The sequence below is a fragment of the Herpailurus yagouaroundi genome, unplaced genomic scaffold (assembly GCF_014898765.1).
Source record: "Herpailurus yagouaroundi ecotype Mexico unplaced genomic scaffold, PumYag 295, whole genome shotgun sequence".
NCBI classification, from domain to species: Eukaryota; Metazoa; Chordata; class Mammalia; order Carnivora; family Felidae; genus Herpailurus; species Herpailurus yagouaroundi.
This window is the reverse complement of record NW_024412512.1, coordinates 3,071,500-3,098,729: the sequence shown is the minus strand read 5'-3', so window position 1 is coordinate 3,098,729 and position 27,230 is coordinate 3,071,500. Positions and strand designations below refer to the sequence as shown.

At 55.5% G+C, this 27,230-nt stretch overlaps 1 protein-coding gene across 3 annotated transcripts; it reads right to left on the bottom strand.

The window, feature by feature from the left end:
- Positions 1 to 686: 686 nt before the first annotated feature.
- Positions 687 to 27,001, bottom strand: CHAF1A (chromatin assembly factor 1 subunit A). Of its 3 annotated transcripts, none has more exons than XM_040461922.1 (15): positions 26,812 to 27,001; positions 23,561 to 23,611; positions 21,917 to 22,785; positions 16,999 to 17,055; positions 14,530 to 14,738; positions 14,319 to 14,379; positions 13,923 to 13,991; positions 10,918 to 11,144; positions 10,211 to 10,379; positions 9,985 to 10,062; positions 9,441 to 9,533; positions 8,274 to 8,526; positions 7,129 to 7,619; positions 1,859 to 1,955; positions 687 to 1,165 (listed from the first exon to the last, which is right to left on the bottom strand). In XM_040461922.1, the coding sequence occupies exons 1-15, from the start codon at positions 26,861 to 26,863 to the stop codon at positions 1,065 to 1,067; spliced, it is 2,877 nt and encodes a 958-aa protein (XP_040317856.1). In that variant the 5' UTR covers positions 26,864 to 27,001; the 3' UTR covers positions 687 to 1,064. The 3 variants fall into 3 exon arrangements, with proteins under 3 accessions (XP_040317856.1, XP_040317855.1, XP_040317857.1); XM_040461921.1 differs by having other exon boundaries at positions 9,985 to 10,065; positions 26,812 to 26,999; XM_040461923.1 differs by lacking the exon at positions 26,812 to 27,001 and adding an exon at positions 26,355 to 26,731 and having other exon boundaries at positions 9,985 to 10,065.
- Positions 27,002 to 27,230: the final 229 nt, after the last annotated feature.

Below are 27,230 nucleotides of genomic sequence, written 5' to 3'. Positions count from 1 at the left end.
CAAGGCCCGGGCCCTCACCCTGCAACTGGGGTGTTCCTCAGTCCCGCCCAAAGGGGTGGGAGAAATGGGGCCCTTGCCTTTGAGTGCCCCGAGGGTGGGGTCACCCCGTGTTGGCCGCGTCCAGCCCGTGCAGGACAGGGACTCGGCAGCCGCCTCCCTTGTCTCCCGTGGGGGCGGCAGGAACAGAAACGGGGAGCCCAGGCTGAGTGGAGTCCACGCGCTCTGCCAGAACGTCAGCTCCCCCGGGTCTCCGGTGCGCTCCGACGCCTCTGGGGGGCCTACCACAGCCCCGACATGGAGCTGCTTCAGGGCCTCGGTGACCAGGGCCCGCTCTTCCCAAGCTGCGGCCCGACCCCAATGCTGATCTGGGAGCACAGTTTGGGTCCTGGCGGCTGGACTGGACTGGACTGCTCACCTCAGGGACGGGCAGGGGGGACTGGCTGGCGTGCGCACCTTCTGAGAAGCCTTCACCTCGAGCTAGGTCAGCACCGGGGTGAGGATTTCACAACAGAGCTGGGAGGGTGCTTTCGCAAGGTGCGGGCCTCTATACAAAGGACAGAGGCACGCGTGGGGGGGGGGGGGGGGTGCCAGCTGGGCACGGGCAGCGGGGCGGCTCAGGCCCCAGGTAACAGCACACACCCACTCACAAGAAACGATGTGTCCGAAAAGAAGACAGACGCGCCGGGTCAGGGCTGGACAATAAGTTTATACACACCCACGTGGGGTCTGGGAGCCGCAGCGGGCTCCAACTCATTTACAAGCATTTCATCACAGTGCCTGCTCCGGGGCCCGCAGGGCGCGACCAGGCTTTCCCTGTACAGGTCCTCACATCGCGATAATGCTTTATTAAAGGGCAGATTAATATGCAGCTTTTGGGGGAACATCTTTACAAGTATCAAAAGGAACCAATCAAGCATCCTATATAAAACTTTCCAGACCTCAGGGGAGGTCTGCGAAGCAGGACAAAGTGCTCTTCACACAGACTCGCAGGACTTTCAAGTATCCGAGAGGCGTTTGTGAATCCCTAAACCATCCTACACGCACGCACCGGGCCGGTGGGGCGCTCAGCAGGGGCCGAGCGAGCTGGCGGGCGGGGGACTCTCGCTGCTGTCCATCCCCACGGACCCCCCAGCTCCAGAAGCGGTTCCACACGGGGCCTGGGCCTCTGCAAGGCAAGAGAGGGAGGGGGCTTCAGCCGACCGCACCCCAACACCGGGTAGGGGCTCAAGCTGCTGTCCCCCACATACCCCCTCGAGACAGCTGTATTCAGTGCCCTCAGACCCCGTCCCCTCCTTAGTTCACTCAGCAAGTTCAGTTCAGCCTCCCTCACCACCCATACCAGCCCTGCTGTGCGTCCTGTCCTCACAACTGACCCTTGTACTTCCGATCCCCCCTGCCCCCCCCTCCCCCGCCCCAGAAATCCACCGGGCTCCCACCTCTCCCCCGGGTCTCCCTGAGCCCTGTCTACGGCCGAGACCACCCCAGGACTCCACCACTCTGCCTCGTGGCACTCAGCCCACAGGTCAACGCCACAGGGGCAGCACTGTGGATTCTCCCAGAAGCTTCTGGAAGTGCCACGACGTGGTCAGCGCCCAAATGCCAGACCATTACTGCACCTGTTTCTGCTACGGCTACCGTAGTCCAGTCCTGATGTGCCCACGGCAGCTTTCAGACCAGTCAGACCCTCCAGGGCCCGCACTGGAACCCACTGCCCACACCCACCCCGGCCCACCCAGTGCCTTTTGGGGTCCCATCACTCAGCCTCGCTGTTTACAGACAAGAGGCGCGTGGGAGCAAAAGGGCACGTTCTTCCCTTCCGGCCAGGCTGATGAAAGAGGAGGGCTCGGGCCTTTCTCACCCCCAACATCCGAGATGTCCAGGATCACACAGTCGCCGTCCTCCTCTTCCTCCTCCTCTGTGTCTGCCTGGAACCCATCCAGGTCCCCAGCTCCAACCTGGACAGACAAGGGCGCACAGGCCATCAACAGCAGCAGCAGAAGCAGACGGGCCACGGGTGGGGCAGGGGGGCTGCTGTGCCCCCCCCTCCACCTCTACCTGTTCTGGCAACAAACTTGAGGAGTCTGCTTGAGAGCCTATCAGCAAAGGAGCCCTGGGGGACGGGGAGTTTCTGTCAAAAGACCTCACTCAGATCTCCGAAAACTACCACCAGCATGATCTTCGAACTGTCTCTGACTTAGAGACCTGGATTTCTGGTTCACTCAAGCTTAGATCACTTCTGCCGGGGACAACACCACCCAAGCAACTGCGGGCGGGGGCCAGGCAGGGCCTCCACTGACAGCAGAATTTCCACCGACATCCTGGAGCCGTTTCCATTGGCTTTCACCAGAGAGGACAGAAAGCGTGTAAGGGAGGACTGATTTTAAACACCAACCATCCGCACGGGCGCCTTTGTGAACGACAAAGAACCAACCGAGGCAGAGGTGGGCCTATTTCAACAGAAGGCCTATTTCTCACGACACTCTTGGAACTTCCCCGCTACAGAAAGCTGCCTTTGCCGGAGAAGGGGTGACAGACGGCACAGGGCCACCGGGGGTGTGCAGACTGCCGCTGGGCCCAGCCGGGCAGCCCCACGGACACGACAAGGGCCCCCAGAGTGAGCCGTGGCTGCCAACGGCCGGACGCCAAGGGGGACTCCCAACCACCCATGTCGAAAGAATCCCCGGGCTGAGGACAGACGGCCCGGCCCTCAACTACGCCACTCAGGAGGCGCTTGGCAGGGTCTGCCAGGCAAGAGGGACCCGCCCATCGTCCCCGCTCACGGGCCCCGCAGACGGGACACGCGAGTGCAGGTGAACAAGGCTTCCCACGGCTCCGCCGGTTTTCAGATGAGCCACCAAGCGCAGCCCTCCGGGATGGGCCAGGCTTCTTCCACCGGGAGACTCTGGGAGGACACCCCGAGTCCCGCTGTGTGGCCACGACAAAGCTCGGCAGCTGGGAAGAACCCTGTTCCGGGTCATCTTGAGCACAGACTTCTGACCAGAGAGGGAACACAGAACCTCTCCGCGCTTTAAACTAAAACCGAGGCGCAGAGCTCGCGTCACCCTCGGGCCGCACGAGACGTCCGGCGGCAGGACTGGCGCCCCTCCTCGGCCTGCTCAGCTCACTGACCAGGGCACCTGGTGAACCCACGTGTATCGGGACTACTTTGAACCCACAGACTTTTAAACTCCCACAAATGAAAACAGCCCAACCCAGTCTAAAAGCTCTATCTGCACACCTCTAGGGTTTGCGACAACTACCCCCAAGGGTACAGAAGCACCGGCGGCTTTACCGAAACGCAAGTGGAAGCACTCTACGTGCTCCTGCGCCTTCCAACCTACCTTCTAGAAGTCTCCCCGGGTCTCCCGCTTTATGTGGGTGCCGTGCGGTGGGGGGCCTGCTCAGCGCGTGCCCCAAAGCCATTCCCCCCTCCCTGGCTTCTAAAACAGAGCCGGAGTTTTGTTGGGGGCTGCTGGCCAGTCCCTTTCCCAGCCTCTCCCGCAGCTGATGGGCTGTGCCAACGATTCTGGCCAGAGAGACTCAGGAGGAAGTCTGTCGGGGACGGTGTCCCTTTCCAGCTGAACGGAGCCTCTGCCACCTCGGTCCTGGGGGCAGGAGGGGCGACAGCCATCCTGTGACCATGAGGACCAAGGCCACATACTAAGGAAGGAGGGAGCGGGACACGGGGAGCCTGTCAGCGCAGGAGCCGAGGACCTCTCGTTGCTGAGACAAACCCTCCTGTATTGATGCCGTGGCTTTGGGGCCCCGTTACCGGTGGCCCGACACGAGGGGACCGTGGAGGAAGGTGTCCCACTCTGCAGAGCAGGGGCGAGGCTAGCTGCCCATGGAACCACTCCCAGAGCATCCCCGGAGCATCCCCAGAGCCGGGTGTTCCGGGCTTCTCAGCCCATGACGCACACACCGTGCAGGCCCACACTGCGGTCCTGGGCCCGTCACGTGCCATTTCCTGAGGGTTTTTTTAAAATGCAGGCTTTCGGGGCGCCTGGGTGGCGCAGTCGGTTAAGCGTCCGACTTCAGCCAGGTCACGATCTCGCGGTCCGGGAGTTCGAGCCCCGCGTCAGGCTCTGGGCTGATGGCTCAGAGCCTGGAGCCTGTTTCCGATTCTGTGTCTCCCTCTCTCTCTGCCCCTCCCCCGTTCATGCTCTGTCTCTCTCTGTCGCAAAAATAAACATTGAAAAAAAAAAAATAAATAAATAAATAAATAAATAAATAAATAAATAAATAAATAAATAAAATGCAGGCTTTCGATTCCTCCCTCAGACCTACTGAGTCAGAACCACTGGGTCCAGCAAGTCCAGGACTCCAAAGATTTGGTCTGCTCTGAGTGGTGCTTCTGTCCAGAACAGTTTTAGACCCCCAGGGACAGCAGGTGAGCCGCACGCAGGGCCCGGAGCGTGGTTCATGTGCCATGTGGCCTTCGGCTGAGTTCCCCACGCCGCTGAGCCTCTGCAAGGCCTCCCCCGTGAACGGGGAACGAAAGCACCGGGCTGCTGTTCGCATGTATCATCAGCGGAGACTCCCCGTGTCATGGATTCCCAGACACACACTTTCTCATGCATCCACGAGTCCCCTGGGGGGGGTCACCCTAGGTTAACTGGGAGCATTTTTTCTTTCCTGGTGTCTCAGTAAGACGATGAAGCATCTCGCCAATGAAACACGGGGATTCATATGAAGTGCCTACCGTAGTAGCTGGCATGTAAGGAAACGCGTAACAGGGGCTAAAATCAAGGTTTTCCGTGCAAACGTGGGTCACGAACACAAATGAGGACGACCACGGGTGGAAGAGGACAGTGGGGCTCGGGATGCAGCCGTGACCGTCACGCGAGGACGTGTGACTCTCACCCACGCCAGCGAAACAGACAGGGACACAGCAGGGCCCTGAGGGACGACGGAAGGGCAGAGGCCTGCAGCTGCTGCTCAGATGGGGGGACAAACCAGGCCGTTGTCCAGCCACGTTCCCACTGCTGCTTTCAACCGGAGCCAGTCACACTCAGCTTCCTCCTTAGACTGCCTGGGTGACACCAGCACGGACCACGAGAAGCTCCCACAGCTCAAGCACAGCTTGAACACAAAACAGACCCAACAGGACATCCGGGAGCCCGACCCCCTCCCGCTCCCGCCAGGCACCGGCACTCACTCTGCTGGTCCCTCTTCTCTCGTTGTGGCTCATTTCGGCTGAGGTCCAGGGAAGGAAGTTGTTTGTGGGTCTGAGGCCCCGACCCTAACCCAGTGGGCTCCCCATGGTATAAGCCGTGTCCACGGGCCAGGCGGAGCCCTGCACACAGCCTTGCACTGAGGACAGGTAACACGGACAGTTTAAAAGGAAGGTTTACGACGTATCAAAGGCCTGGGGCGCCCGGGTGGCTCATTCGGTTAAGCGTCTGACTTCAGCTCAGGTCACGATCGCACAGTTCACGAGATCGAGCCCTGCATGGGGCTCCGTGTGGACAGTGTGGAGCCTACTCGGGATTCTCTCTCTCTCTCTCTCTGCGCTTCCCCCACTTGTGCTCTCTCTCTCTCTCTCTCTCAAAATAAATAAACAGACTTAAAAACAAACAATAACCAACATACCAAAGGCCTCATCTGTCTGCTGCCAGCAGGGAGGTGGGCTGACACCCCCCCGGGAGTAATCTCTCCTGCTTCCCTGTTCTAATGGCCACTTTATTTCCTAAGTCAGATGGTGACTAATGTCAGAGAAGCAGTGGGCAGGAGCGGGGCGTGAGGGGGCATCACCATCCGGCCTTTGGCACACAGCTCCCCAAGCCACACCTCCCCTGCAGAGGACACTGGACGTGAGCAGGAGACCTGACTTTTAAGACCCCCCCCCCCCCCCGTCTCATCCCCATAAAACCTCTAACTCTGAGTTGCCTGCCTAAAACGAGGACCCAGTGCTCATCCTGAAAATAGGTTTCCAGTGAGACTCAGAGGCAGGATAGAAAAGAGACTTGTTACACTCACGGTCCAGGAAGGAAAAAAACAGACACACCCAACATCAGCGAAGGCTGCCGCTGGGGCACCTGCCCCTCGGGGCACGCAGGGGGCCCCGGAGGCCACTCCACACGGGTGTCCCCAGGAGGCCGCCCACCCCCCAGGTCCCCACACTCTGCTCTGGGTACTTGCTCCCGAGCTGCCTGTTTGTGATTAGGCCACTATTCCTGTGACAAATTCCTATCTGTGCCTCCCATCCGATGGGTTCTGCTCATCGCCGCCTACAAACTCTAGCAGGGGTCCCTGATGCAGAATAAATGCTTAATAGTCACGTTAAGTGAACGTAAAAGCAAAAAGAGATTTAAAAAACTAAAAACTGGGGGTGGCTGGGTGGCTCAGTTGGTTGAGCATCCAACTCTTGATTTCTTCTCAGATCACAGCCACGGTTCGTGGGTGGGATCGAGCCCAACGCGCACACTGACAACGCGCCTGCTTGCGATTGTCTCTCTCTCCCTCTCCCAGTGCCCCTTCCCCACTCATGCTCGCTCTTTCTCAAAATTATTTTTAGAAAGTTAAAAACAAAACAAAACAAAAAACTAAACTAAAAAGTCATTGCATGGAACCTGTCGGGTGCTAAAAGGAAACGAGCTATCCAGCCACGAAAAAACACGGAAGAATCGGACACACACAGAGCGACGCGAGAAGCCAATCTGAAAAGGCTACACGCTGTGTGCACCCAAGCCTGTGATTCTGGAAAAGACAAAACGACAGGGACAGCAGATGTGTGGTCCCCCGGAGTGTGGAGGGAAGGACGGATGAGCAGACGGAACCCAGGGCACGTTCAGGTCCGTGGAGGGGCTCCGTGGTGGACACACGCCATCGTACGCCTGCCCAAACCCGCAGAACACGCAGCACCAGGCAGGACCCCTAACGTCAACCGGGACTCTGGGTGAGGAGGACACGTGGACGTAGGCTGTCCGTGACGACAGACGCACGGCTCTGGCGCCGGGTCAACAGTGGGGAAACTGCAGCTGGGGACAGGGGGGCGTATGGGAAACCGCTATGCTTTCTGATCACTCTTGCCGCCGATCTACAACGGCTCTAAAAAATGCACTTTATTGCAGACAAGAAAGCCCTTGGGGGGGGGGTCGCCCCGCCCCGCCCCGCCCCGCCCCTCACCTGCCCATCGTGCCTGCGCTTCTTCATGAACTGGGTGATGCACATGCTGCCCGCGGACTTCCTCTTCAGCGACATGGGCGTCCCCTGGCCGGGCCCCGCGGCCGGGATGCTGCCACTGTCCTCCCTGGTGGCCGAGGGCACCACGGTGACGTAACTCCACTGGCACGGCACGGGCAGGTGCTCCTGGTCAAAGCTCTTCAGCACCTGCGGGTGGACGTACCAGCACATCCTGAAGTCAGGCCTCTTCTCGTACACCGAGTTCTCAGAAATGATCCGCTTGAGCCTGGCCTTGGAGGGGACGGCGGCGTCCTCGCTGCTGGTGGGGGTCTGTGGGCGGGAAGAGCCGGGGCTCGGCGGGCTGGCGGAGCTGCTGTCGGGACTGCCCGTGTCCTTGCCGAGCAGCCCTCGGCGGCAGCACTCCTGGAACTCCCGGATGATCACCTTGCTTCCGTTCACGTTCCCGTGCAGCAGCGGGAGCAGCTGGGCCAAGACTGGCAGGGGAAGGGGACACAGGGGGGCAGGAGACACGAGGAGAAGAGAACAAACATCGCACGCTGCTCCCTGGTCGGTCACCAAGGTTAAGACACACGGCCAGCTTCAAGAGGGCCTTTTTTTTTTTTTTTTAAATAAAAAACAAAACAAAAAACCACAACTTTATTTCTAAAGCAGGCTCCACACCCAGTGTGGACCCCGAGGCAGGGCTTGAACTCACGACCCTGAGATCAAGACCTAAGCGGAGACCAAGAGTCCGATGCTTAACTGACTGAGCCCCAGGCCCCCTCAGGTGGCCTTCTAAGGGCAGGTTTAAGACACAGGAAGTAGCTGCAGAAAGTCTGTGAAGGCCAAGCTTCCCGGGGGGGGGGGGGGGGGGCTCTGGCTGAACCACCACGCCTGACACCACGAGCCTATTTCTCCTTAGTTATGGCCGCCACGCTCTCCGGGGAAGCGTGCTAATTAAAGTAGCTGCCCTGTGTGGCTGGTGTATTAAAGGGTGAACAGACGCGCTCGGCAAGCACTGGCTTTCGTTGTCTGTTGAAAGACCTTGCACGTTTTAACCCAGACACCTAACAAAGTCTTCCTGGGCCCAGGACAGCCGGGGGCCCGACCCCCTCCCGCTCCCGCTCCCGCCAGGCACCGACACTCACTCTGCTGGTCCCTCTTCTCTCGTTTGGAGGCCTTGGGCGTCTGCTCCTCCTCCGAGGGGACCGTCTCCAGGAGGCACGCCGTGAACTGCTGGAGCACCTTCAGGTCGGCGCCTCCGTCCTTGTCGGCCGCCCAGACGCAGCCGATCTTCACAGGCTGGAGCACGCGGAACCTCTTCCCCTTGGCCAGAAACTCGTCCCACTCTTTGGCCTTCAGTTTCTGGCGAACCTTGTGGTTCTCTGGGTCGGCACACTCCTTGCAGGTGGGAGAACGACGCTTACTTGGGGGTCCCCGGGGGCCCTGTGCCCTCTCATCCCGCCTCCGGAACGGTGAGGAGGAAGAAGAGCGTGCTGGGGCAGCGCAGGGCCGCCCGCAGTCAGGGCCGCCGCACCCCCAGGCCCCACCGCGTCCTGCACCCCTCTTCTAACGCTACCAGCCGGGAAACGGCAGAGTGTTTGCCTAGACTCAACAGTGACTGGCACGTGTGCCCCTTGCTGTCTGGAAGCATCCCCTCTGGCCACGACCGGCAAAAGTCTCAGGTATTTTCCTAATGTCACCAGTAAGCCTCTCAAGGCCACTCGGGACTTCCTGGTGAGTATGTCATGCCAAGGCTCTCAAATCACCAACCCCAAATCTCAGGCCCAGTTCAACCGCCGGGCCCGGCACCTTCCACACCGGGCCCGGCTCCATTCTCAAACACCAGTGAGCTCGTGGGCACCTCAGACGTGCCTACCTTGCTAGCTGGAAGCGTGCAAGACGCGTCGACCCCTCCAGTCTGACTTGGAGACACAAAACCTAACCGCCCCGCCCGGGGCTGTTTCTCCACTGCCCCAACACTGCATCCCGACAGGCCATCGAAAGTTCCACTGTCTGGCAGGGTCCAGAAAGTCAGTGGTGGGGGTTGGGGGTTAACCAAGGGGCACGGGGGCACCTCCCGGAGAGATGGAAAACTCCGAGATTTCATTTGGGGTGATGGATTTGCAAATGCCAATTGTTGAAGCTCACCGCGCGTCTTCTTGTAAGTTCCAACCTTAGCTAAGGAAACGTGAACAGACCCGACGCGGTTTAGTGCCCTGACCCGCAAACCTCATGGCATCACCGTCACAGCCCCAGGCTGGGGCCCGGCCGAGCTCTCTCGGGGACCGTCACCTCCCCGCTCGCCCCCTCACCTCGGTGACCCCCTCGTCCTCAGACAGGTACCCGTGGGGCACGAAGAAGCCATCGTCCTCATCTTCGTCGTCTCCCACTTCGTCGTCGTCATCCTCAAAAGGAAAACAAACGACGTTCGCGACACGCGGCCCCCGAGTGTCGATCTCGCGTGGGACGTGAACCTGCGAACGCCTGGCAGACGTTTTTCTGGACGCCACAAGCACCGGGAGAAACTCGGGGACCGATCCCAGTGGCTGACAGCGGGCCGGCGTCAGGTACCACCCGGTGCGCGAAGCCACCCAGATGCGGGACGGGGACGGGGGGGGGGGGGGGTGCGGAGACCACAGTGGACCAGGGGGCAAGTGGGCCCCAGGTAACAGCGGGGGACGCTTCTTGCCTCCACTGCCAAGCGGGCTGGTGTCACCAGGTAAGGTTTCCTAAGACAAGCTGGAGATGGGGACGTTCAGGCAGCCCCGTGGGCCAAGCGGGGGCCGTGTGCGAGCGGACTCAGCCCGGGGCCTGCCTTCCGGGCGAAGCCTGGAGCCAGCGCGGGCAGGTGCTCACCCCCTCACTGTGGGACAGGGACTCTCCCGGCTCTTCCTCCTCCCACTCCTCGTCGCTGTCCACCTCGTACTCCAGGAGCTTCTGGGAAAACAAAGGCACCGCGCGTCAGTCAGAGCAGAAGAGCGACGATACGCGTGAAATCCAGGAGACCCGCGTACAAAAGGCAAGACGAGAAGGAAACGCAGACAGGCGTGCCTGGACCGTCGGAGGTCTGCCACGTGCTCACCCTGTCTTGCGCCCAGGGGTCCCGCGGGCGGATGACGGTCGTCTTCTTATTCCACGTGCCCCAGTACGCCGGTCGGTGATTCTCCGAAAACTGCAGGAGTTTCATCCTGCCAAACTTCTTCCTTTCGGGAACGCCGTCGACCTTGCCGCTCTCCACGATCACCACATCGCTGAGGGGGAGCCAGCAAACTCAGGAACGCGCCTCCCCCGCAACGCGCCCGCTTGCCACCCAGGCTTCCCGAGGAAGCAGGCTGTAAACATCTTACGAAGACGGGTGACCGCCTGGTCCCAACGAAGCCGAGGAGCATTTACTCCAGGGACACAAAGCCGACGAGGAGGGAGAAACAAGACTGCTAAGTTGCTGGCCCACAGCACTGATACAAGTAGGGTGGTGCAGAATGAGCAGACCAACAAGAACGGGGAAACGTCCCCCCAGGGAGGCTGGCACGGAACCAAGATCCCTGCCCCGAGAGTCCGGGAAGCCAGGACAGGAATCCGCACTCCACAGCAGCAGCTTCCTGCAAAGCCACTGCACACGGGGCTGCAAGAGCTCATGGGACGCCCGAAGAGAGACAAGTGGCCCAAAGCCAAGCCAGCAGCAGACCAGAACCCAGGGCTCCGTCCCGGGCCCCTCCCTTCCCAGCCTCTCCGACTGTGCTCTGACTTCACCAACAGGTAGACGACCGTCCCCCCGCCCCGGCCACTAACCTGTTACAGGTGTCTGTGTTTCGGCTGGAAACCACGGTGGGTCCGGACCTGAGGGGCTGCCGGCCTTTCAGATCCTTCAGGAAGGAGAACTCGCCGTTCTGCTGCCGGAGGAGCTGGTCCAACTGATCACAGAGGTCCTGGTCGAAGGCGGTCCGAAACCGAGGGGCAAGGACCATGTGCTCTTTAATTTCAAAGGGGGCAAACTTCCCGCAAGAGCCGGCCAGGGTCTGAAATGGAGAAGAGGGTGTGACGGCACTCCCGCGTGCTGGGACGGCCGCCTCTCGGCAGCCGCGAGGACGAGCCGCTCGACACACAGCACACTGCTCTTCAGATTCATCCGGGTTGGGAAGTCCCAGGAGACACACAAGAGGCCACATGCCATGTGACGTCACCTACACGGGTTTCTGGAAAAGGCAAACCTACGGGGTTGGAGGTCACTTCAGCAGGTGCCAGGGGCTGGGGATGGGGGGAGGAGGCTGTAGACTGTCAGGGAACCCTATGGGGTGATAGAAACACTCTAGATCTGGACTATGCGGGTGCCGTGGAGTCCCACACGTTGTCAGCCTCACTGAACGGGCAAATTTTCCTATCAACACCTCAATAAACACGGCTCTTTAAAAAGTAGCAGTGAGGGATGCCTGGGGGGCTCAGTCAGTTAAGCATCTTACTTTGGCTCAGGTCATCTCACGAATCCAGAGTTCAAGCCCCATGTCAGGTTCTACACAGACAGCTACAGAGCCTGCTTGGGATTCTCTCTCTCCTTCTCTCTGCACCTCCCCTGCTTGTGCATGCATACCCCCTCTCTCTCAAAATAAAAAACAAATGAAAATAATACATTAAAAAAAGTGTCTTAAATAATGAAAAGTAAGAAAGGGGGAGGTGAGTGATAAAAGCAGAGCTCCCAGGTGAGGAAACCGAGACCTGGGAGAGTGACTTTACCCAGAGCCGCACCACAGCCTGGCTTACGGCCTGGAGCCCATCCCCCCACCGACCCCACCAGAGGCTGCCGTGGACCTGACACATCAGCGTCTGTGTCCGAAGAGTCACATCCACCGCAGATTCCGGTGGGCTTAGTGTCCCCTCCCAGAGCTCCTTTGGCACCAGCAATGTGTTTGTCAGTGGATCCTAAAGCTGGCAGTGCACGAGGACACGGGCAGTGGGGAGGACAGTCCATGGCTGTGACGTTCGTATAAGAAAGCCAAGCTTCGGGGCGCCTGGGTGGCTCAGTCGGTTGAGCGTCCGACTTCAGCTCAGGTCACGATCTCACGGTCCGTGAGTTCGAGCCCCGCATCAGGCTCTGGGCTGACGGCTCAGAGCCTGGAGCCTGCTTCCGATTCTGTGTCTCCCTCTCTCTCTGACCCTCCCCCATTCATGCTCTGTCTCTCTCTGTCTCAAAAATAAATAAATGTTGAAAAAAAAAATTTTTTTTTTTTTTAAATAAGAAAGCCAGGCTTCAACCTCACGGAGGAAAGAGTGCTGCGGCTGACAGCCTGCATCACGGCCACGTAGCAGGCCGTCCAGGGGCTGCCGAAATCCCCGCTGCGCACGCCAGGCTCGTGGGATGCTCTGGGACGGGATCCAGGCTCCATGACTTTGTAATCCCTCGTGATTCCAACTCACAGCCCGAGGTGAGAAGCAGCAGACTGCCCGCCTCCCTGACGAACACGTGCTGGGACACCGGGTACCACACAGGACAGAGTTAGGGCCGTGCCCCACACGACAACTACAGAGATCAGCCAAGCTAAGGGACTCCACATAAAAGCACAACGAGCAAAAACTAAAACAAAAGAACCACCAACAAGCAAAAAACAAAACACACTGGGAAAGAGAACGTATCTGTCTATGGCCACGGGGTACACAAGGCTCTGCAACCACATGCAAATAAAAAATCTTCAATGTTGCCATTGAAACAAAACCTCTGTACAACAGAAGATGCCACGCACAGGTTAGACGGCGGGTAACAGACCGAGAGGGAGTATCTGCTGTGTGTATCACCAAGAATGAAAATCCTGGCTGCATAAACAGCTCCCAGAGGTCAGAGGAAAAGCCAACCTTGCAGAAAAATGGGTAAAAAATAGGAATTGGCAAATCACAGAAGAAAGAAAATGGTAAACAAATACAAAACGATGTCTAACTGGAACCAAGGAAAAATGTAAAGTGAAAAAGGGTATCAGTTTCTTTTGACCCATTGGGTTAGTGAAGTTAAAAAAACCGAGCATCTGGCCCGCTTCTAGGTGGTTGTCCTGAAAGAAGGCACAGGTACAGAGAGGAGTGTTAGTGACACGCCGTGTGCCCCTGACGGGGCATCAACAGGGCAACGGACATATAAACTGCAACGCCATCCACACTACGAAAGCGCGAGCAGCGATAGAAAGAACAAGCAGACCCGAGCGTACCAGCACAGAGAGAATCCAAGATACAGCTACAAAAACAAAGCAGGGACATGACAGTTCGTGATTTATTACGCGTACAAACACACAAACACATGAAGGGATGTGAATGCAGAGAAAGCGTTAGACGGACACCCTTGCACCGGGGGAGATGGGTCCCGTCCGGAGCGTGGAGGGAGGGGGAAGGGAGCCTGGCGTCTCTGGAGGCAGACGCTGGTAGAAGGGGACAGATGCCAGGCTGAGGAAGCCGAATTCTGTGCTGAATTAACTGTCCTTTTGTGCCTAGTCTTGCCTCCCATCTGGAGCGTCAGCTCCCTGAGGGCGAGGACTGGCTCTCCCCAGACATCCTCCCCGACAGCTGCTAAGGCAAAACTGTTTAGGAAGCAACCTCCAAACACCTGGCAGTAGTTTGAGCAAACCTGACACTTTTCACTGGTGAGACGACAAAATACCGAGCCTCCAGATTCTACCAGAAATAAGAGCTCCCTCCAGGAGGCAAGCGGGGCCCTCCTCTTGCTGAAAGGGAAGCTAGCTGGCCAGAAGATACCCTTATATTTTCAAAAGGAGGAGCAGGCCAAAGACAAAAAGCCAAGCCAGAGGAGGCCGGCTGCTCACCTTGGGGGCCTGTGGGGTCTTTGGTTTCTGGAAGAACCTCGTGATTTCAGCCTTCTCTGCTTTAATGCGCTGCAACGGAAGAAAAGAGAAGCACAAAGAAATGGAGAGAAGCAGTGTGTGTCCGCAAACACGCCGAAGGCCCCCGGAAGGGGAGCCCCGGCATTTTTAAGCGGAAAGCATTACTTTGAGGTCCGCTCTCGAAACCCACCAACCCCAGCCCCAGCCGGGCACCAGCCCATCTCCATGCCAGGCGCGGAGTACGGGGAGCCTGCCGGCCACCGGAGGGTATGTGCACACGTGGCAGTCCCCGCAAGGGCCACCTGGCTTCCCAAGACGAAGGAACACCGGGCAGCAGTTGAGCGGACTGAACTCCGCAGTCCTGGGAGAACAGCCTACCTTCTCCTCTTCCCGCAACCGTTTCTCCTCTTCCTTCTTCCTCTTCTCCTCCAGCTTCGCCCTGAGACGTGAGACACAGCTTCAGCCCAGAGGCACAGTTGCACACCAAGCCAGCCCGAGCTCGCCAGAGGCCGCTCCAGGGTCCCAGGCGGCCTGGGGGTGCACGCTCCCGCCCCCAGCGCCCCCGCCGCCCCCGCCAGGGCACACGCACTCCAGCGCCTCCTGTCGCTCCTTGCGCCGCTCCTCCTTGAGCCTCTGCTTCTCCGCCTTCTCCTTCTCATCCTTCTCCCGTTTCTCGCGCCTCTCTTCCTCCTTCTTCTTCTTGGCTTCTTCCTTGGCCCGCTTGGCCTCCTCCTTCAGCTTCTCCTTTTCTTCCTTCTCTGCCCGTAGCTTGAGCTGCTTGCCCAGACGCTCCCTGTCCTGCGGCCGAGAGACAAGGCGCGGCTGGGCCCCTGCGCGTCTCCCAGAGGGCCAGCCGCCCGCCCAAGCCGCCTCCCCCCGCTCCCCGGGGCTGGGAGAAAGGTGAGGGCCGCCAGCCACTTGTCAGGGACCTTGCTGGCGATTCGAAGTAAGAGTCTTGGTGTGCCTCTGGCTTCTTGCGGTCCGTGAGTTCGAGCCCCGCGTCGGGCTCTGTCTGGGCTGATGGCTCAGAGCCTGCAGCCTGCTTCCGATTCTGTGATTCCCTCCCTCACTGTCCCTTCCCCGCTCACGCTCTCTCTCTCTCAAAAATAAATAAACCTTAAAGAAAGTTTAAGATTCATTCGAAATACCATGTATAAACGTGGGCCAGTGTTACTCTCTTTTTCACTAAATTAGAAAAGATTAAAGAAGAACCTCCAGGGACGCCTGGGTGGCGCAGTCGGTTAAGCGTCCGACCTCAGCTCAGGTCGCGATCTCACAGGTTTGTGGGTTCGAGCCCCGCATCGGGCTCTGTGCTGACAGCTCGGAGCCTGGAGCCTCCTTTGGATTCTGTGCCTCCCTCTCTCTCTGCCCCTCCCCCACTCATGCTCTGTCTCTCTCATCAAAAATAACATTAAAAATTTTTTTTTAATTAAAAAAAAAAAAAAAAAGAACCACCTCCAGGCTACCCGCTGTTAGGCTTGAACCACATTTATTTAACCAGAAAGCCGTGATGAAATACAGACAGAAATGCCTATAGGTTCTACTTCTCTATCTTTAAAACAAAAGCATTTTTCCTTCGTTTCTCCCCAAACCATGTAAGATTATAGGGTTTTATTTCCTCTGAAATGGAAGAACGGGATGAGATGAGGAGCAGGAATGTGCTAAATAAGGGGGAAATAAATGAGAATAAACAGTAAAAGCAAGAAATGACTTTATCTTTACATTGGCTCCTCATTCCAAACAGCCGGTACGTGGCCTGAGGCACTGTGCTATTCTGTAACCTTGAACTCCTCCTGAACAAGCTGGCCTGCCAGGCAGAGAGGTGTTTCCTTTTGCCACAGCAACGGGTCACTTTCAAGGCCCATCTCCATCAGAAATGGGTTTCCCAACATCAGGACCCTGGCAACTCAGTTTTCTTCGTCTAGCCGCATGACTATGCCCTTGTCTCTACCCCCTGCCCTGAGAAAGCCCTGGTTGCTTTAACAAAAGCCGTGGCGGCATATGCCATGAGAGACGTCTGGACTGTTCCAGTTCTCACACCGTTTCCTCTGCGTCTTCCTGTGACTCACAGGACACGTGAAGAAGGTGTCTGGTCTGGGGATGGTAATGACACCAACAGCGTCTGTGCAAGGGGATGCCCTGCTTCTCATTGCTAAATAAGACGAGGCTTCTGGAAATCAGCCATGCTGGAGCCCCGTCTCCGTCCCCACCCCACCTCGGAGATTCCGACAAAGAATGAGATAAACCCTAAAAACGCCATCAAGATCTGACCCACAAAGGCCGAATGCCACCGTGAGGTGCACGGCACAGGGAGCAGCCGGTGAGCACACGGGCCCGCCCCTTCCACCAGCTGGCGTGGGGGAGACGCCCGCTGGCCCTCTCCTCCACGGCAATGAGAAAAAAGTGCTCTGCTTTGCAGTGTGTGACATGAGGTGACCCCAGAAAACAGAAGTGAAGCCTCAGAAGGGATCGCTGCACAAGAATCACCCGTCTGGTGTCGTGGCCACCAAACCAGCACGGCAGGTGGGAAGGGGCCTGGGACGCAGGGAGAGGGACTGGATCCTTTGGAAGGCAAGGCTCAACCACAATGGGATGCCCAACTCTCCAGCCAGTACTAGCAACAACAATAATAAGAGAAAAGTCTATGAGCAAAATCTTCGGACGATTTAGCAAAGCTAAAAATGATGCGACCCATGAGTCCCAGGGCACAGTTGTGTGAAATGAAGCAACTATCAGTGATGGTCAGGACAAGCAGGGAAAGGGGACAACAGGACCTTGCTTACTGTTTATTTATTTATTTTAAATTTATTTATTTTTGAGACAAAGAGAGACAGAGCATGAATGGGGGAGGGGCAGAGAGAGAGGGAGACACAGAATTGGAAGCAGGCTCCAGGCCGTCAGCCCAGAGCCCGACGCGGGGCTTGAACTCACGGACCGCGAGATCGTGACCTGGCTGAAGTCGGACGCTTAACCGACTGAGCCACCCAGGCGCCCCGCTTGCTTACTGTTTAATGCAAAAAGCACAGGTTAACGTTCTACTTCAAGGGGAATGTCTTACTCTTTGCAGTCTGAGCTTGTCCTTCTCTGCAGAAGCTTTGACCAGTTTCTTAGTTATCTGAAATGAGAGACGTTTCTCTTTCAACACGGGTTGTTTCAGTCACTACATCACATAGAACAAATCACACACTTCTTTGGGCAAGAAAGGGGGGTAGGGATAAGGGATTCACACCATTAAGAACTTCTTTACGAAAAGGCTACAACGTTCCAAATGACCAGTTTCCACCAATTAGAACCAAAACACTAAAATGTCCTAGTGAGGTCGTGATCTGCAATGAACACATACATCCATGCCTCTGGGGATATGACTGAGGAGACAGATGACAAAAATGAAGGGGGCCAACCAGAGGAAAAACAGGGCAGGCTCAAAAATAAATGCAGTGGACAGCCAGCCTCGGTGTCAGGCGGGTGACACGGAGTAGAAGGGTTTGCGACAGAGGATGCACCCCGTCCAAAAGGGACAGAGCTCTTACTGGCCTGCAGCCCCGCAGTCCTGCCCCTTCAGATTTTTCCAAGAATGGGTGATGCTGGGAACTGTATTTAAATTTTGTAGGTGATGTGTAAAAATTAACACTACATGAATTAAATCAAACACATCTATGGGCTGGATTCCCATGAGCCACCAATCTGTACTCTCTGCCTAGCGCGGCTTTGAGAACGTGGAGTGAATGTTCAGGAGAAAAGCTCAGCTTGCCAGAGGTGGCGATCTGGTCTAGTCCCCTGTATCCTAGAGTATGACATTCCCTATCATCCTGCTGCAAAGCGAGCCTGGGCCGGGAGGACTCAGCAAGACGCACCGCTGGGTTCACTCACCAGGCTGGCGGCGTGACCTCAGGTAGGAGTACGAGCACGTTCAGACTACTGGCCTAAGCTATCTCCAGAGCGGGGAATCCTGAAACCCAAACCATCAGCTGGCCGAACAGGAGGAGAGAGAGCTCAGGCCAGAAAAGCAGTAACTGCCCAGGCTCCCTTGAGCCTTGGAGAGGTAGCCAAAAAATGGGACTGACGTGGAACTGAAAAACCAAAGGCCTGTTTCTCTTGAAACGCTCTGACACACTGACAAAAATTGCATGGCGATGATCTATTTGGGAAAGTCCAAAACTTCTTCCAGGATAAAACTTACAGACCAATACATTCAACAAGACATCCTTCCCACTGTGAATTACATCTTCCCTTAGGAAATGGCTGAGCAGAGGCATATGAAAGCCACGCACACTGTGCTCGAGCCTGTCTGCACTAAGCACGTAGCAGCGCAAACGCCCAGTTACCAAAGCGGTTTTACCAAGGGCTTAAGAGAAAGCACCTGCCTTCTCCAGAGTCACTTTGCCTGCCAAGTCTGTGGTCCTCACCCCCACCATAAAGGACTGAACAGCAGAATCTGCACGTTGCTGTATCTGTCGTTGTCCTGTGCGTTCAAATTTACAGTATTGAATGTGATCCAGACTGCTGTGCGAGAGCACCTGGGGAAAGCACATCGGGTCAGTCTTGCCCGCACTTGGGGAGTTTCAGTTGCAAATTCAACGTCCCCTCCTGCCGTGCTGAGTCCAGGCACGGCAGAGTTGACAGGATTCCCAGGAGCCGACTAAGGACGTCCAGCAATCAGAGCAATTACCATTTCGTGCAGAACCCATATCTATTGCTTCCCTGGGCTCTCAGGTGGACCTTCCTGGTCTGATACAACGTTATCTCCTTGACATTCGGCCCAAGTGCTCATGGAGCTCTCTCCAAGTCTAGGCCGTATGTGTTACCTATTTGGAATTCAGCTGCCAAAAACAAGATCCACGATCCCAGAAGGAAGCTGAAATACACACATCAACTATCCCACGTCGTCAATACTGACTTAACGAGATGCGTGAACATTCTTGTACTTTATTTGGCAGGATCCTCTCAGAGCCGCTTGTTCTGAGTTTATACATAAGGAGACCTCATCTCTTAGCTCATAAGCAGCAGCGAACGAGGTGCAGAGTAGTGGGCATGCAGGAGTAGCTAAAAACTCAACCACAGGGAAGAGATACAACCCAAATTGGTCCAGCCATAGTCGAGGGCAAGCAGGCAAAAATTAGTGTGTGCATTCCTGGGACCTCGAAATTCTACTCCACAGCAGCCCAAGGAAACATGTAGAAGGAAGTACATTGTTCTGTCTTGGCTGAGAACGAGAAATGGAACCATCCACCAACCAGAATGAGTCTGTGAGCTAAAGTTTGTCCACACGAGAGGTATAAGATATGGCAGCTAACAAGAGATACATCATCCCAGCCCAATGATTTCACACCCCAGAATGAAAAAGAAACATATTTACAGCACATGGCTCAGGTGAGGAAACAAAATGATACTGTGTATTCCCAAGGGAGGCCTCACATACACCACACAGAGAAACGTAAAATGACAGCCTCCCAGGAGAGACAGGGGGGCCAGAGAGGACTGGCATGCTTCCTTTATGTTCTTTAAACACGAAGAACTTAATACTTGTGTCCTTTAAGTTCTACAGGGAAAAGTTCCAGCGATCTGGGTTCATTTGTATAGATGCAAAGATTCCAGGAACACAGCTGTATCAACATCATCATTTATGGAAAGATAATCTTGAATCTCCAGTAAAGGAGGATCAATGACAGTTAAAATGCAAACAAACGAGAAATGGTTCTATCCTATCCCAAATGGTAAAACACTCTTGCTAAATAGCAACCGTTTGGCTAGTTTCTGACTTGTAATCTGACCCTGGATTACTTAAAATAGGTGTTCATAAATAACTGTTTTTTCAAAGTGAGATTCTCTAGAACCCTGAGAGTACTTAAAACAACAACACAAAAACCCCAACAGAATGAAGCTCTCTGGGTAGACTACATCAGACTCCCTTGGGAAGAGACAACAGGATCTGTATTTTAACAAGTGCCCTGAAAGGGAAACACACACACACACACACACACACACACAATACAGGGCCAGCGAATGCCTAGCGATTCCAATGCAAAAATCTTACAGTACCGACTCCAGGAATGACAGAGCCAAATAAAACCGAACGTGTTACAGTGGTATGAAAACTCCTGCTGCAGAGGGGGAAGGCGATAAAGTACAAGGCTGCGGGTGTCGCTGCAAATGGTCTGTCTCCAGCCACTTCCTCAGGCTGCGTGGCCCTCTGGGCGCCCAGAGGCTCCCCATGATCACCTCATTTTGCTCATCCTTTTGGTGTCGACCGCCATCAGGGGGCGCTACCTCTACCCTTGTGATGGACCAGCCCACCTGTGGGTGGCAGGGGCAATTTTCTGCCACAGGCTCTGGGGTCATCTGAACCTTGGCCACTCACAGCGTATGATTATTTGCAAAGCTGTGTGAGAACACCGCCTTCTAGAGCATTTCAAAAGTGCAAGCCTGTGTTCAGAGTCAGACCGAGCATCTTAGGTGCAGGCCTTCCCGGGTGAGCACCCTCGGCTGTCTGGAGTGCTGCGTGGGCCAGCAGACAGACACCGAATTGTTTCACGACAAGGCCCAACTATGTCACTTCCCGATTCTCGGGCCTTGCTGTGGGAACAAAAACAAACTTAAAAAATGAAGGGATTAAGAAGAATGGAAACACGTGTACCCGTCCTGTTCTGGAGGCTAACTGGCTGCACCACGTCATGTGACAGGAAGCAGCAGAATGGAAGGGTTTCAAGCGACTGGCTGACCCAAACAAGATGGCCGACAACAAAAAGGGACTTCGGCCCTGATTCTGAGAGTCTGATTAATGGCTCAGGCGGAAGTTTGAAAATGTACATCCATCTGCAACATTTGGAAACTTAGAAGGAAACAAAGACTTCCACTTTTGATATTTTGAAAGCCTGAAGTGAAAGCGATTTTCTTCTCCTCTCTTGCACCTCTCAGGATATAAATGACATGGAATCGTCTAGAAAAATAATTTTTCCTCCAGAGATCAAATTTCAGAAAGTGAGCAAGGTCAAATCAAGCAGGTAGATATTGAATGATCCAACCAGGATCTAATTTACATTAAACAAACAAACAAACAAACAGCGGTGGGGGGGGGGGGGGGGGGGCGCCTGGGTGGCTCAGTTGGTTAATTTTAACTCAGGTCACGATGTCGCGGTTCGTGGGATCGAGCCCCAAGCGCCGCGTCAGGCTCTGCACTGATAGTGCTCACAGCACAGAGCCTCCTTGGGATGGGTGACTCCGGACGCTGGACGTAGAGCTTACTTAAAACAAACAAAAACAGAAACCTAAAGTAAACAAAAATTCTACCAATACAAAAAAACAAAAAAAAAACCCAAAAAACCCCAAAAACCCAAAACAAAACACCGTTAAACACAGCTCTGGATTCTTGACCGATACTACCAGTTTCAACCCCAAGACCCTACGGGCAGATGAGAACAGAGACAGCCGTCCTCATGCTCATCGCAAAGCGGGGACACCAGCAAGCATTTCAGAGGCCATCCTTCTGTGGGCCTCAAAACCGTTCTTGCTGCTCTGGGGGGGGGGGGGGCCTCAGATGGCTGGCTGGGCGGACGAGGGCTGACCCTACAGAATCCCCACTTTATCTTTCCTGTGGCCCTGGGGCCTTTCCACCAACGCTGACTGACTTTTTACCATCAAGACCCTTATGGGGCTCTCGGAACAGGAAGAAGAAATGGAGGGAACTCACATTTGCCATGAGGGCTCATGGTTGCCTGCTGACAACCGTTCCGTCACTAAAACTGCTGAGTTACCAGCAGCATTCATTAGGCGTGAACAACCACGGCTACCAAGATGGCACTTGACACACTGGGGGCTAACAGAGCCACCCCCGAACACCCCTAATAGTTCTGGATATCGAAAGAATTCCGCATCTGTTTGCGGCCCCACCTGCTTGGCCACCAAGCACCTGGATGACACGGCGGTCCCAGGCGACTCCTGTCAGCACTGCCACACTGGCACTGAGCAGAGATACTTACTCTGCGGATGGGTGTGGAGGTGGGGAAGGGTCCGGGACTGCTGGGATGCCTTTCGGGAGCAGACTGCCCCTCGGGTGAGCTGGTAGGAGAGGAAGAACCCCCGGACGAGTGGCTAAGAACAGAGTCTTCCTCGGGGCCGGACTCCAGCATCTCGCTGTCAGAGGGCAAGCCCTGGTCTGCAGGTGGCGTGGGAGGAGACTTGGTTCGGGGAGGTTTTGCAGCCAGTATGTCCTCCAAGACCACCACGGGCACCTTCCCTTTGAACAGGATGCCCCTGGCTTCACTCCAACCGTCCTGGTCCTTCTCGGAGCATGTTCTCAGACCACCTGCCAGCTCGGGGCAGCTCTGGAACGAGCCTTCCTGCCCCTCTCCACTCCTCTCTGCACCTCCGGAGCCAGCACCCTCCTCCTCTGCTTTGCATGGAATGTCTGAAAGGGTCTCTTCAGGACACGTCAACTCGTCCTTCAGACTGGCCTCCGGCAGCCCCCTCTCACCTCGAGCTTCTTCTCCGGCCCCACTCACGGCCTCCTCGGAGGGAGAGGCAGCAGACTTTAGTTTACTAAGGGCCGCGACGCCATCTAGCTGGTCACTTGAGTCCTCCGTCAAATCGGTGATGACCGTGGTCTGGTCAATACTGGTTTTGACTGTACTTCTTAAAAAGTTATCTAAGGGACCCTTCCCATTGACAAGTTTTGGATTAAAATCTATGTCAGAAGCCATATGACAGCTGTTCTCCAAGTTGTCCAAAGAGGTCTCCAGATGAGGGACTCGGCCTTGTGCAGGGGCACCCTCAGGGCTCCTCGTGTCATCCGACGCGTCCTCACTTTTCTCCTTTGGGACAAGGTTCAGGCGCTTGAAGGGCAGGCGAGCTGAAACAGAGGGGGGGGGGGGCGTCTTTACAGGGGAAGTGAGGAGAGACATTCCACGTGCTCAGCAAGCATCAGCCTTGCTGGGCTCGAGGCGGGGCTGGGGGGGATTTCTCTAGAAAACACTCCTGTCCTCAGGTGCCCCAGTTGGCCCCTGCCCCTAATCCTTTCACCTCCGACACTGCTGCCCTTAACGTGACTCCCCTCAACACCAAACTTGCTATCTGTCCCCACAGGAGGAGGGACGCTGCTACAGGGAACCAGATACCGAGTTTTAAAAACCAGAAACCATGGTCTTGTATACGGTCCGGTCTGCCCTGAGAGCAGATATACTACCCTTCTCACACAGAAGGATTTGGACGCATTTATCTTCCTGTACAGTGGTTCAACCAGGGGAAGGTGTGCCTGTCGGGAATGTCTGGGGAAGTCTGGAGACGCCACTGGTTGTCATGACATGGGCAAAGTGACCAGGGACACCGCTAAACTCTACGATATACAGGACAGAATGTCAACAGAGCTGAAGTAGAGAAACCTTACAAAAGTCAGTGACCACTGGATTTGCTCCTGGAAATCTAAGAAATCAGTGATGCAACCAAATGGGTTTCCTTCCAGTTGGAGGTACGAGTGTTTACCTCCCACGCCCCCCACGGGCCCCTTGATGGTCCTGCCGACGACCCCAACAGAAGGCTTCTGCTCGGAGGAAAGTAAAAACACAACTGAGGAGACCATGAACGATACAAATTGTGAACAGTACAGAACCCCCTTCCCAGAAAGCTACCTTGTATTAACTTCTTGACTGGAAAAGCTGGTCTGTCTTTGCAATCCATGGCTGTGAATAAAAGTACCAAAGGACAAGTTACTAAAAGGTGGAAATCCTGAAGTAGTAAATGCATATGCAGCACCTCATATGTCCAAAGCGGTTGTCCCGTGGGGGCAATTTTTGTTTGCCACCCCTACCCCCAGGGCCTCTGGCAACGTTTAGGGAAATTTTTGGTTGTTTTACGGAGCGGGGGGGCATCTAGGGGTTAGAGGACACAGATACTGCTAAATATCCTAAAATACACAGGACAGTACCCACGACAGAATTTTCTGCCCCAAATCTTAATAGGTCGAGAAATTCTGCTCTCAACACTGTCACATCTTCTCATCTCCTTGTGGCGCTTATCGCTCTGAAAGTTACATTGTTTATTATGTCTCCCTCCCAACAGGAAGCCTGTAACAACAGGGAGACGAGTTCCATACCACACCCTTGGCACCTAGCTCAGAACTGGCACTCCAACGAGTACAGTAATAGGGACAGCGGAAAGGGGAATGATGGGGCACCCACTGGCTCAGTTGTGGGGCATTACTTAAGAATAAAATCTTCAATGGGGCGCCTGGGTGGCTCAGTGGGTTAAGCATCCAAATCTTGATTTCAATCAGGTCATGATCTCTTGGTTCGTTCGTGAGATCAAGCCCCACGTCGGGCTCTGCGCCGACAGCGTAGAAGCTGCTTGGGATTCTCTCTCTCTTTCTGCCCCCACCCCTTGCACTTTGGCTTTCTCTCTCTCTCTCTCTCTCTCTCTCTCTCTCTCTCTCTCTCTCCCCCTGTCTCAGAATAAAATTGAAAAAAAAAATCTTTAAAAAAAGAAAAAAGGAATGAGTGCAAGCGAAGATGAGAGAAAATAATGTGTTAGCAATTTCACCATTAATGACCCCAAAATGTTTTCCTCCAATCCAACCCCTCCTCACTACCAAATCTATAAAATCAGAATAGGGCTTATTGTTTTTTAAATTTTTTTTTTTAACGTTTATTTATTTCTGATACAGAGAGACAGACAGAGCATGAGCAGGGGAGGGGCAGAGAGAGAGGGAGACACAGAAACTGAAACAGGCTCCAGGCTCTGAGCTGTCTGCACAGAGCCTGACGCGGGGCTCGAACTCACGGACCACAAGATCATGACCTGAGCCGAAGTCGGACGCTTAACCGACTGAGCCACCCAGGTGCCCCTAGGGCTTATTGTTTTAAAATAAGAATCTATAAATCTTGCCAGGCTGGAGCTAAAGTGCTGTCAGGAAATAAAGGAGAATGTTTTCCTGCATGAAAAAAAAAACAACAACAACAAAAACTCAGGAAAGGCATCTAATAATAATATCAGAGCTGGTACAGAAATGAAGGCAAACACAGCTAAGTCTTTGGAAAAAATATCCTTAAATCGGTTAGAGTAAGTTTGAAAGCTGACACCTGCTAGGATATCTGGCTTGAAAAAACTTACCTGGGGCATGCTACCTAAGTTTTGTAAAAGATACATACAAGGGAGCATTGGTAAAAAGCTAAAAACCTTGGCTGTCCCCCAAGCTGAGAAGAGAAGAAAAGTACCCCGAGGATGCACATTTCCTGTCTACCCAATTCCAGACATCATCATCCTCAAGTTCTGTTACCCAAGTATGTTCTTAACTGACGGTACATAATCTCTGGCTACTTACGTTTACTTCTAGGACAACCCCAAGTATTACTGGTGTGGCCCCGAGTCACCAGCTCTGATGCGAGCCGAAGGCAAGTGACCTGGGCCCCAAAGCTACAAGCTGACACAAAACAGTAGCCCACCCGGGGATCCAGATCGTTCAGCGGTACACGTACAATTCACACACACTCGTGTGTAGTCACCAATGCTCTTCATTCTAAGATTACACCCCTCCTAATTTCATCTAGCCTTTAAACATCCCTTCCTTTTATGAGAGGAGGGTCACAGTAGGGAGTGCTTTTTAATTTTTTTTTTTTTAACGTTTATTTATTTTTGAGACAGAGAGAGACAGAGCGTGAACAGGGAAGGGGCAGAGAGAGAGGGAGACACAGAATCGGAAACAGGCTCCAGGCTCTGAGCTGTCAGCACAGAGCCCGACCGACGTGGGGCTCGAACTCACAGACCGGGAGATCATGACCTGAGCCGAAGTCGGATGCTTTAACCGACCGAGCCACCCAAGCGCCCCTAATTTTTTTTTTTTTAATTAAACATTCTTACGGGACCAAGTGACTGTCGATGACAATCAGCCCCAACTTTATGTATAGGGATTTTAGGTCTCTGAAATTTCAAAGTCGGGAAACAATTGAAAGAATGGTTCTCAACTAGGGGGCGATTCTGCACCCCCACCAGAGGCCCCTTGGCAGTACCCGGATACGTATTTGGTGTCACAAACAGGGAAAAGCGGTTGGCACAGGGATCTAATGGGCGGAGGCCACGGATGCTACTCAACACCCCAGGAGTGCACAGGATAGCCCCCAATGTCAACGCTGCCCAGGTGTTGGGTTAGACTAGTTGATTTCCTTGTCAACCCTTATCTGGCGGGCACTTCCTATGTGCCAAGCATTGCGTCAAGGGCTAGGGATACAATGGGAGTCAAGCAAGGTAGACAGGCAGTCTGGTCTTCCTTGGTTCGCCATCCCACGTTTCGGAGGCTCTGCCAGGTGCCAGAAAGCCCCCTTCCAAGATGGGGTGGGGGAGGGGAAGACAGGTCTTCACCTTGCACGGCGGGCAGGATCAAGAACCCCCGAGTCCCAGCTCCCTGGCGATCCCACCAGCCAGGGCTCTTACCTGGGCTTGCCCTGAGCCGCAGACGCAGCGTTCTGGTCCCCGAACCCGTGTGACCCCGGGCCTCAGTTTCCCCACCCGGCCAGAGGGCCGCTGCACGGTCCGACTTGCTCAGGGGGCACAAACGCACTCGGCACCCTGCAAAGCCAGCCCTTTCGCCTCCCTGGGCCTCAGTCTCCCCTCCTGGCCACACCGACCCGTCACCGCAGAGAGCCCTGGAAGGACGAACTGACGCAAAAGCGCCGGGAAAAAAATGGTCGCGGCGCAACAATAACGTCAAGGAGGGCGCCCTGCGGGTCGCGAAGGCCCTCGCTCAGCTTGTAACGGCCGCACCGACCAAACGCCCGCCGAAGAGGAGCGGGCCCGGGGCCGGGAGGCCCGTCCGCCCCCAACCGCCACCTCGGCCTGCGCAGGCCGCGCGCCGCGCCCCCCCTTCCCCTCGGCGCGGGCCCGAACCGACCTGCGGCCGCTCCCCTGGCGCCCGGCGCCCCGCACTCCAGCTCCTCCAGCATCGCCCCGGCGGCGGCTCGAGCTCCCCTCAGGCGGCGGTGGCGCGGGCTCCGTTCAGGCGGCCACTGCCGCTCGCCCTCCCGCCCGCGCCGCTGCTGCCGCGGCCGCCGAGCTCGTATTTGGCGGGAACCGCGGCGACCCCCGCAGCCCGCGCGGCGATTGGGCGAGGCCGGGTCACGTGACAGCCCGCCTCGGGAAGACGGGAGCGCCGGGAGCATCCTCGCGAGAGTCGAGGCTTCTATTCCTCCCCATGGCTCCCTTATTGATATTCCCGCGGACGACCGGGGTTTCCTCTCGGCCGCCTGTCATTGGCGGGGAGGAGGTGCCCTGCGATTGGAGGCGGAAGATGTCAAGCCGAGAGTTCGACAC